This window comes from Curcuma longa, unplaced genomic scaffold (genome assembly GCF_044706935.1).
Source record: "Curcuma longa cultivar G26 ecotype Majalengka, Jawa Barat unplaced genomic scaffold, ITB_CL_G26_1.1 contig_25809, whole genome shotgun sequence".
NCBI lineage: Eukaryota > Viridiplantae > Streptophyta > Magnoliopsida > Zingiberales > Zingiberaceae > Curcuma > Curcuma longa.
The window spans coordinates 1-11,342 of record NW_027432887.1 but is presented as its reverse complement, the minus strand read 5'-3'; the positions used below and the strand labels follow the sequence as shown (position 1 = coordinate 11,342).

Here is an 11,342-nt window from a genome sequence, read left to right as displayed (position 1 = left end):
CTATTTAACATAACAAAACATAAGATAGACAAAAATTCACATTTAAAATACCTCCTATAGTTTATTAAAATTGTAAAAAGAAATAAAGAGGTATTTAGAAAAAACAGTTAAAGTATAGAGTAAAATGAAAAAAGAAAATTCTAATAAAGAAGACAAAAAAAGCAGCGCCATCCCTCGTTTGTCCTGCTCTCGACCTGCTTCCCTCAGCAGCTCACGAGGAAGGAAGAACCGGAAGTCTGCTGCTCATGGTGGCATCCATCGTCTTCTCCTAGCGGAGCGTCATCAGACATGGTCCTCAGTTTTGGTTGATGACAGCACGACAAGGTATTGCTCCGGATTTCTTTGCTTCCTTGAGTTTTTCCTCTTGGGTTTGCTTCTAGAGACTGGGAAACCAGATGGCGATGGGAATTTGCACATGTGTTTTTCTTCCTCTGGTTTGCAGTCGCAATACGAGAGCAAATCGAGGTCTTTTTCCATGCATCCTTCGCCACCTTCTGGATCTTCTTTATCCGGCGATAATCAGGAGGCTTCGTGCGTGGATGACCTCCCCCACAAGCAAAGCCTGCTCTTTTCAGATGGCGTCAAGGTGCTTGTTCGAATACCCTCGGTCCCGCATCCCCATTTTGTTGTTGTCTCTCCCTTCTATTTCTTCTATGGGTCTAGAGGCAGGGCAGCATAATGCATGGGTTCTCGCGCTTGCAAGAAGTTCCGAAGTTCTCACCTTCCGGATTTAGGTCTAATTCTAGTAGATCTTTAAAACAAGTGTTATTGTAGATAATTAGGTATTTGAGTTTCTGTTTCCTAATTGTCGCTTCAATTTATGCGATTGATGTTATGAACTTTTTGGTCTCATTATGCCCATGTAGATCGATTATGACATCTTTGTCACCTACAAAGAGTCATTTTGGAATTTTTATCATGTTTCTTTGTATATAGTTCCATTCTCCTAAGTGCTCATTCACTTTAGCATAAAAGTGGAATTCGCCACCCTAGTGGCCCCACACGGTCGATTCCATGACCATCTATGAGGAGGTAAATTGGGAAGTTACAGTTGGCCACTACGGAGAGGGTATTGCCTTGGCTTCGTCGAGATTTGACCCTTGCCCACTTCAACAAGTTTGCCCCGTCGTAACCAACTCAACTATGCCCCAGGAGCTCTAAGTGCTCATTTAGAGTGCATGTTCGGTGTGTAGGGAAGTATTACTATGCGAGCAATAAATCTAATTAAACTACGGTAATTGTTACACAAATCTTCACTGGAATAGCAAGACAAGGAGTGTTTTACAGTCTTGCTTAGATTATATCTTGCCTTTTGAGCTCATAAATATAGCATGAAACTTAAGAGTTTGGGTTAAATCATAGTCCATATAAATTTTAATATAATACAAGAAATTAGGTCATAAGCTCAAACGTCCTATATGATATTTCTTCTGGCCATTCTCCACTCCTATTTGATTCTTCTTTCTGATTGTCATATTGATTTTGAAGCTTGGCTTAGCTTGATTGTGAGGGAGTTTGTTAGATTATACATATCATGAATTAGACCCTTTCCAAACAGATCAATTGTTTGTAGATTTTGGTAGTCTGATGAAATATAAGCACTCTCATTGTAATATCGGTTTTCATAATTTGATCATATGTTAGGTAAAGGATTTTGTAGATAATTAGGGCAAGCTTATCAAACTAGGGGGTTAAGCATGCCCTTCTGTTTTGGTAACTCTTTTCTTCCTCAATTGCTGGAGTAAGCTTTTCACGGTGTGAGACTTAATATGCTAAGGCAACTCTGATATACTGTATAAATATAAAATTCCTTTGTTTCTTCATCAGGGCTTGAGGACCATGAGCTTGCAGTTAAACTCAGCAGCTGAGTATTTTGAATTATCTTACATTAACGATGACCGGAAAGAAACGTATGTTTGAATCTACCTAATGCCATTCTTACTTTAGGGAAATGAGATTCATAGTTAGACATTCTCATAACTTGGAGCTTTGTCTCGTGCAGAGTGATGAGAGCATTGAAAGAATATGCTATTGAGGCCATTGCTAATGCAGTAGATCATTTAGGTTCAGTGTCATACAAGGTCAATAATCTTCTCGATGAAGAGGCTGATGAGATCTTTCTAGCAGAGTCAGAATTATCTTGTATTGAGCAGGTATAGTTTATTCAATTATTTTTGTGCATTGTGCTCATTAGTTATGCGACATCTGATCATTACTCTAATTTCAGAGACTTCGTACATGCCAAGCATGTATTGACCAAAAAGGACTTTCTCAACAGTCTCTTTTGATTAGACCCCCAAAGCATCACAAGCACTACATTCTGCCAGGCAAATTACCAATCTTGATCCTATCTATATAACACATCATTTTCCGCATCCCACATATCTCTGCACCAGCTTTCTGGTTGTAGCTTCATTCAATATCTTAATATTTCTGAATTTTGCCTTCTTGCGTCGTTAGGTGAATCCATGGCTGATTCTGACACACAACCCATCCTGAAATATGAAGGATTCTATTCAGCTAATGAGAGTGACAGAGTACAATGTCACCAGACTGGTAAAATCATCCTTATACTGTACTAGCAATATATGGACTCTAGGTAAAAAATTATATAATAACATAGTGTGTGGTGCTTGATCAGCAGCTAAGAGCAAGCCATCTCCAATGAGGTATGTCGCCCTCCAATTAGTAATGCTGAATTCTTGAGTTTGAATCCAGATTGGTCATGATAACTATTTATCTTTGCAGGAATGCTCGTTCAAGATCTCCTTCACCCCCTCCTCCTCCAGTAAGAGAAAGCATGTTGCCCCCACCTCCTAGCATATGTTCAACTCCACCTTTGCCACGCACAGTGAAGATCATTTCTAAAGGTATGCTCTATGGAGTTGGCAACTAATTTAGTGGCTTGAGTACTAACAGAAATCTATATGATGGACATTTTGTTCTTTGAAATATAGAAAGAAGAGCAAGTTCACCACTTCGAGCTTCCAGGCCACTTATACGTGCAAAATCAGTCTCAAACAGACCAACTATTCCCAACTCATCCATGCAGGTAAGACTATCTTTGCTCCTTTCTCTGCTTAGGATGATTTTGTTAGGCTATTTTCCAAATATCAAGTATTCACAAAATTAATTCAAGAACTGAGATGTTTGGAGAAGTACAGAATCCTGAAGTGTGGTTCATACGTTCTTTCCTTAGGATTGCCCATTCAGTTCAAAGTGAACTAAATTGAACCAAATTTTATATTTATATAACTATTTTGACAAACCAAAGTTGTAAAATTAAGTAATAAAAATTGAAACTTCAAAGTTTCTTAATCTTGATTTGGTTTGAAATTTAAGAAAACCAAAACAAACGAAAGTTTTATATGAAAAGTATCAAATTGAAACTGAACTGTTTTGCTTGATCAAACTGAAGCATCCTTATCTTTCTTCTGATACCTGATGAAATTGTGTGCTGTACGTTTTTCTTTCTTTTCCTTTTCAGTCGCAGTATACTCTGGAGTCTCAAAAGTCACTTCCAACAAGCATTTCTGCTGAACAGACCGATCATAAGCTCGGAAATTCAACAAAAAAGAGAGGATTCCTCAAGAGCTTGCTCTCGCGGAATAGGTCACTGACTGATGAATCCTTGTACAGCTACTTGGATGAATATTGATCAAGTTCCCAAAAGTATTACTTAGGTACTACTCTAATAGCCACAAGCAGCCATTTTCTTCATCAATTTTTTCCATGTTAAACTGGTATGAATTTTTTGTGTCCTCTGTTATAGGCAGATGAATCATTGTGCAAGGCAACAAATATAATGCCCAAAGTTTGAGCCATCTTGTACTTCCTGATCTGCCATAAATCTTTATCATTAAATTCTCCATCGTCTACATTGTCTGCCTTAGATCTTACCTTCAGTTTGTAACCTTCATTGTTTTCACAGGTAGAGGACAAAAGGCACAATTGCCCTAAACTCTTTTTCTTTCTTTCTTTTATTTTTGCCTTTTTGTTCCTCCAAAAATACTCTCGACCCACAGTCCTCTCTTCCCAGAAGAACTCTCAGCCCACAATCCTCTACTCTACACATAAGAAATTTAATTGAGTGCCTTAAAAACATTTAACAAAAAAATGATACATTTTATAATGATTTAGGACTTAAAGTGTGATTTTTAAAATCGTTAGTATAGTTTAATAACTAAAAAATTTAGTTAAAATTTAATAAATTGTTGAGAATTTATATATTATTTTTATTTTGACAATCAATTAAATCTTAGGCAAAAGTGAATGAAATATGCTATATGATGTTTATAAATTTTATTTTGTTGGCACTGAACATAAAAATGGTTGGGTTGATTGAGTTAAGAATCTAGAAGTGAGCCATTTGATAGTTATGAGCCAATACAAGTAGAAGGAGCCAACAATGGCTTCCAAAATATATGTATCTTTCTAAACAAGGTTAATATTTAAAAAAAATGAAGTGACCTAAAATACTTTCTATGATAAATGGGGATCTGTGGTAAATTTCCGTGGGATCGGGCCGGTCACCCTCAGGTACCCCAGGACCTAAAATACAGTATTTGTAAGAATTTTTTTCTAAATGGATATCGTAATTAAAGGATGTTGAGCATCTGAATTGTCCGCTACGTGCGCTTCCCGTTTTATCTAATGCGCTTCTCATTTTATCTAATGATCGATAAGAAATTTTTATAGGACTGAATCGGTCACCCTAGGACTACGACTGAGATTATAATTTATGATAAATTACTCGACGTGGATATCGTCATTAATCCAACACAGTCCCATGTACGAAAGAATTACTGTGCAGAAGTAATTGCGCTGCGTCATAAATGCGTCGCTACTAAGAGAAATGTCTCCCCTTCCTCTTTCGCCGTTGCTTGGACCAACCGCGTGAGAAAGAGGCGACCAGCGATCCCTATAAAGGTGCGCGGCCTCCGCTTTCGGGTCCTCGTTGGGATTTCGGTTCTTCTCCTTCTATTATCGTTCGTTTCCTTTCGATTCTGGCTGAATTTGTAGGGGAATTAGGTCTTGCTTCATGGCCTCGAAACGGATTTTGAAGGAGCTCAAGGATCTGCAGAAGGATCCTCCTACTTCCTGCAGCGCAGGTAACCTCGCCTGGATCTGAAAAGTTGAGCCTTCTTTTCTGTTTCCCAGCAATCGGTTCCTTCAAGTTTTTGGGACATGGATCTGAACTTTTAGGGAGGGATGGAGAGGTTTCCGTGATTCGGATGAGTAGATCTCATGTTGTCGATATTATCTATGTGGGTTTTGTTTTTTGGATCTATTTGATGGGAAATCAGAATTATTATCATCATTCTTCTCGTTTTCCAGTAGAGGGGATAGAAGTTTCACGGATTTACATCTGGTCGATCTAGAGGAGTTTATGATTTTTTTTTTTTAATGTCGGGTGTCAATATGCGAGTTGAATGTTACACACCACAGCAGGTATGCAACTCTTGCAATGTTAATGACTCGTCCTGGACGAAGTATCGAATGAACAAATCCAGATTCAAAATTGAACACGATGAAGCAGTTTAGAAATTTGTTATTGATTCAAGATATAATTATATATCTATAAAATATCATTGATGTTATCTCCTCCAGGTGACTGCCGCCATAAACAAGGATCCACCTATGCTTTCTGCAACATACCAGTGCTCTCTTGTGTTTACCATTCCTTGTCTCCACCGCCCATTCCAATCCATTGTTGAAGCTTGCTGCTGACGTCCTAGTCATGGCTGCTGCCCATGTCGCTGTTCTGCTCATGCCTCGATGGAGATGCCACAAACCTTGCATCTCCTATTGCAAGTGGTGATCTCTATCTCAGGGTCAGAGCAATCGTAGGCTTCTGGTTTGTGGTCCCAGTGGAAGCCCACCCTCTTTATTGATGTTAGGCCTCACACAAGCTGCTCACACTCCAGGCTTAAGGATTACCCCATCCATGCCCATGGTGGCTCCTCAATCAATACATTCTTGAACCTGGCATAAGTATCCCTCAGTCTCAGATTGAAGGGAACCACAAGGGGAAGGCAATGAGTTCTCACGAAGGAAATTCCTTGGGCATCTATCCTCATTCCTCATGGACCTGATCTTGCACCCCGGCCTGTAACAATAACTCTTGGCCAATATTTTCTAGAGCGAGGGAGTTGAGACCAACATTTCTATAAATGATTATCATATAGACAAGATATGATGTGATAGGGTTGGTTGTTCAATTTAGACAATTTATAATCCATACTTTTCCTTTAGAATAATGGTATGCAAGATCAGTGCTGGCTGATTTTTTATTTTGGTTGACACCAAAATTTCAGTACATGATACTTGGGATTTTCTATTTTTCTTTCTTGATAGTATTTTGATAATTTGAAGGGGAGCTTTAGTGCAATGATAAAGTTATTGCCGTGTGACTTGGAGGTCACGAGTTCAAGTTTCGAAAACAACCTCTTACAAAACAGAGTAAGGTTACATACAATAGACCCTTCTCCGGGACCCAGCATTAGAGGGAGTTTTGTGCACCAAACTGCCTTTTTTTTAATAGTATTTTGATAATTTTCACCCTTTTCGGTCAAAATGTTCATGTTAAAATATTCAATGAAAGTGTATTCTATCTTCATAAACAATTATTTATTTGATAATAGAATTATTGTTGTCTATGGAGGAAGCCAGAATATTTCATAAGGTTGAGAACCAGGACAGCGAGGTGCCTAACTGATATAGGAGTTGGTAAAAAGAGAGGAAAGAAGGAAAGAACAGAGTGGAGAGTAGTGTGGATAAAAGGGCAAAAGAGGAGGAAGATACCATGCCAAAGGAGTAGTAATTCAATTTACTAACCCATGAAACATGTTGCCTAAGTAAACCTCCTATGTATGATTTGCATCCAATTACCTACTAACAAACTAATATACCACTTTTAGGCAAACAACTCACTAAGCTTATTCACCAAGAGAAGTACTTATATAAACAATTAAAATAGAAACATAATAAAAATTTTAATGTGGCAGAGATGAGAATGTTAAAATGAATTGTCGAATTTCTAAAATAAAAAGTGTTAATAGTTATGAACAATTAGGTGTAGCTCTAGTAGATATAAAATGAGAGGAAGAAAATAGCTTCAGAGAATACATACATGATACATATTTTAAAACAATCACTACTATATTCTATAGTTTAAAAAGTTGAATCTAATGATTTAATTAATTTGAATATTAAGCATGATATAGCCTTGCATAAGATTTATATAATCAATATGTTGGCTTGATTTGGAAGTTTGAACATACAAATGAGATATACACTTATGCAAAAGATTAGGAATGATTTTCTAGGTCACATGCGACATTCAGGTGCCTGGACCCCCTTGCCAATATCATATGGTTCTATATTTCTAGTGTATGTTAGATTAGGAGAGTAATTGAAAGAAGGGAGTGGAAGAGGTAAAATTGACTTTTCCCTCTTATTTGGTTATGAGCAGATAAGAAAGGACAAATACAACTTGATATTGATGATGCTGACATATTTAATGCTATTGCATTATTTTGACTTGATTTGGAAGTTTGAACATACAACTGGGATATATACTTAGCTAGGAGATTAGGAAATGATGTTTTAAGTCACTCATCACAATCCATGTGCCTAAACTCCCTTGCCAATAGCATATGCTTCTACAATTTTAGTGTTTGTTTGAATAGGAGAATGATTGAAAGAATGGAGGGGAAGAGTAGCAAAAAACTTTTTCCCTTGTTTTTTTTGACCAAAAGGAATGTGTAGTTTCTCTTGATTGTAACGTTGGATGGGTAAATAACTAAATGGAGAGAAAGTGGAATGAAGGAAGGAGAATTAATTTCTTCCAAACCCACAGTTGACAATTTCATTCCTTGACACAAAACCAAAAGGGCATGGAGGAAATGAAAAGTGATAGTGAGAAGTAGAGTATATACGACTACAACAATAACAACAACAAACAAGTCTTTATCCCACTAAGTGGGATCGGCTAAGTAGAGTATATATTGCATTCTAAAAATGTTCTCGACAACATTCTAAGCTAAATTTAACTTTTCCTCACTTCTATTTGGATTTAATGAATGGGGTCACTTGATTGGGTAGAGAACTTGAGTCTTCGTTATCACCTATTGAATTGCAAAAAATTTGGGTTACCCCTATCAACTGATTGGGTTGGTTAACTTGACTCAATCAATTTTTTGACAACTTCTGCTATTAGGTTTTTAATTTTCTTATAAATTATTATTGTCATCTAGACATGGGTTTGAAGAATAACTTGTTAATGTTATCATGTTTGGGTCATCTTGTAGGAGATGTTTTTGTAATTGTTACTGAAAATTTCAAATCTACGCTATGGTGCATCTCTTGTTTAGTTGGATTCCCATTTCTCATTGGACATTGGGGCGGGGACAGATTGGGGTTAATTAAACCCATAGAGGATTGATGTGAGAGTATTACTTGTTTAAGATGTTAGACTTATTAGAAAAATATTCTAAAAATAATGAACATTCTGATCTTCTCTTCTGTTAATTTGTTCATTCTAGCAAGAAGTAATTTCTTCTCCACTCCTTGTTTGTTCCTTTAACAACAACTTTATGCTTGCCTAATTCTTTTACCTTGCCTATCCAGACAAAGCTGTAAATCCTGAAAGAACTATTGAATAAAATATAAATAAATTTGGAGCCTGATAATATAAATGTCTTAGATAAATAGAGAGACCCTTACTAGACTCTAGGTTCAATAGGTTATCAAGTTGACAAAGCTGATGGATAGAGATGAGAGTGTGCATCTTGACTGATGAAAGTTAAGTTAGATATGCACCCTTTTGCCTTTTTGCAATTTTGGCGTAAGTATACAATGTGGTATCAAGAGTCCAAATGAGGCTTGAATTTTATTTATAGTGGATCAAAAATCTTTACTTGAAAGGTGCCAATGTCCTGTTTCCAACATTTATAGCCACATCAACACTAAAGAAAGAAACTTATTATGTGCAGGTGGCTGTTTGGTTTATGTAGTTATCCAAAATGCAACATTGTTGTTTTCACCACTTTTTTCTGTTGATGCATACAAGTGTTGTTTAGATTTAGAGTGGCAATTTGAGCAAGTAGGTAATAAATGGCTTGTATCAATTGTGACTTGTAAGATGAAACCTGACAATAAAGTAATTTCAAAATGTTAAACATGAATGGCTCATTTTGTATTTGATAACTTTCCTCAAGCTTTTATATTCCATGTAAGCTTAACAATAGTTCATAAACTAACAATAATTGGTTAAATTCATTATTGCTAATGTGTGAATTATACTTATATAGAGCTGTTAGACGGGTCGGTTCACTAAAAACCCTTCATCTCATGGAGTGGGGTGGGGCGGCCCACCAACTTGGCGGGCTAGGAAATCCCTAATCTAGTCTACCCAACCCAATGTGGGTTGCGGGTTAGACAAATCAGTCCACCAAAAAATATAGAAAAAACCCTAGAATTCATTGAATCTGATCATTTCATAAATAAACATTTCTAAAAAAGTGCCTAATAAACATTTCTAATTCTTGATTTCACACTTATACATATTAGCCAAAGTAATTGGCATAAAAAAATCATAACTTTCAGTCTTGAAGGTCTATTTTTTATTTTGAGTTTTCCACTTTAATTTTAAGTTTTGAAGAAAAAAAAATTCCTTCTCAACTTGTGAGCCAACCCGAGCCCAGCCCACCCCGCCTGGACCCACAGCTTGCGTGGGTTGGCCTGTTTATGTCCGCTTTTAAATGGGTGGATACAATTTCAATCCAACCTACTATAATAGTTTGGCAGGGCAAGCTAACCCGACCGACCCAATCCAAATTGACGGCTCTATACTCATATATGTATTCTGTAAACTGCAAGTTTAACGTTATTTTAATTACAATTTTGGGCTAAATTGATTATTTTTAACAAAAGATTATGTGACTAAATTTGGATGTCTACAAAACAATCTGTGTTATTTGTTATCATGCTGCTGTTTATTTGTTACACTACCTTTTAATTTATTGGAATTTGACAGGTCCTGTAGCGGAAGACATGTTTCACTGGCAAGCAACAATAATGGGTCCTCCAGATAGTCCTTATGCTGGAGGTGTTTTCCTTGTGACTATCCACTTTCCTCCTGACTACCCATTTAAACCACCTAAGGTACCCTAAAAAAACTGCTCACGGCTTTAATTCATTATTTTGCCTCATTTACATGTCTTATTGTGGGGACACAATTTCTAATAAAAAACTCCAATTGGGGGTTTGAACTGCCCTTCTTTATTTGGCAATATTTCACCAATGATTATGGTATGACATAGCAAGCATGTTCCACGATGAGATATACAGGAAGGTTACTTTGTTAACTTCTAAAAAGGGATTTATTTGACATGTACATGACACCGGCAAATTTATGCTTAAAAGGTATACATATATCTAAGATTGTTTGGGATGAGTGGCTGATGTTATAGTTTCTAGTTGACAACTAGCGATTAATGAGCATTCAATAATTGTCCAACAATGGAAAAAGGACTCCCTTGCAATACAAGGTTTGTTTCATTTTACCCTGGGAGTTTACCAACTTCTTCATTTTGCCCCAAGTAGTAAAGAATTTCCATTTTACCTTCTATTACTTACAGATTCATTACACTTTACCTCGTTTAACAACGTTGTGTCAGAGCCAATTATCATCAGAATTACACTATTATAGAAGTAAAACCATCCTATGGGTGGAGCTTGAGGAGGCCTAGGTTTCAAGTGCTTGCAAGGTTGCATCAGACATGGACTTGGATGCCTCACGTGAATGGGCATAGTATGTCACTCTTGCTCAAAGCAAACAAAGATCAACCTGCTGTTCGATCCATTCTGAATGGCATTCATGAACTTGACAGTGACTGAACCATGTTATTTTTCCTGTTCTTCCTCTTCTTTTTGATGTTCTTTTCCTTTTCCTTTTCCTTCCCTTCCATCACTCACCTTGTTGGCACGGTTAACTCTACTGATCTGCATCATGTTAAAAAGTAAACTTGGAGGGGAAAGTGGAAGCTTCCCTAGCTTATCGAAATAATCTAGAACCTATTAAGAATTTATCACATGATTAATTACCCTTAATTATTCAAACTTAATACAGAGCTACAGATAACGAATGTAATTGTATTATTGTTAATCACACGTCACATTAACATGATGAGAAAAGGGGTCTCCTGTTCCAAGTTCAGAGTTGGGACAAGTCTATAGCTAGATTTTCATCTCTGGAACTTTACATAGATTACTACTTTGACAGAAGAAATACTTTTGTATGGCATATATCTTTATTTTTTTATCAAGAGTATTCATAG

The 11,342-nt window shown here is 36.7% G+C and overlaps 2 protein-coding genes across 2 annotated transcripts; both read left to right on the top strand.

Moving 5' to 3' along the window:
- The first annotated feature begins 226 nt into the window (after positions 1-226).
- LOC141818734 (putative protein ABIL3) lies at positions 227-3,816 on the top strand. Its single transcript, XM_074706188.1, has 10 exons — positions 227-324; positions 443-586; positions 1,828-1,910; positions 2,003-2,153; positions 2,228-2,327; positions 2,461-2,556; positions 2,645-2,669; positions 2,749-2,870; positions 2,958-3,052; positions 3,488-3,816. The coding sequence occupies exons 2-10, from the start codon at positions 476-478 to the stop codon at positions 3,656-3,658; spliced, it is 954 nt and encodes a 317-aa protein (XP_074562289.1). The 5' UTR covers positions 227-324; positions 443-475; the 3' UTR covers positions 3,659-3,816.
- A 1,010-nt stretch (positions 3,817-4,826) lies between these two features.
- On the top strand, positions 4,827-10,167 carry LOC141818733 (SUMO-conjugating enzyme UBC9-like; the record flags this gene model as incomplete). The annotated part of the gene is given in 3 exon segments (XM_074706187.1): positions 4,827-4,929; positions 5,023-5,111; positions 10,040-10,167. Coding segments are annotated over 2 exon segments (198 nt in total), but the record flags the coding sequence as incomplete, so codon positions are not given.
- Between the last annotated feature and the right edge of the window lie 1,175 nt (positions 10,168-11,342).

Excerpts from the sequence above, each read along its gene's own strand:
- LOC141818734 (XM_074706188.1), top strand. The coding sequence starts at position 476 with ATGCATCCTTCGCCACCTTCTGGATCTTCTTTATCCGGCGATAATCAG. Across the intron at positions 2,154-2,227 it reads AATTATCTTGTATTGAGCAG|AGACTTCGTACATGCCAAGC; the intron begins GTATAGTTTATT and ends CTCTAATTTCAG. Across the intron at positions 2,557-2,644 it reads AGTACAATGTCACCAGACTG|CTAAGAGCAAGCCATCTCCA; the intron begins GTAAAATCATCC and ends CTTGATCAGCAG.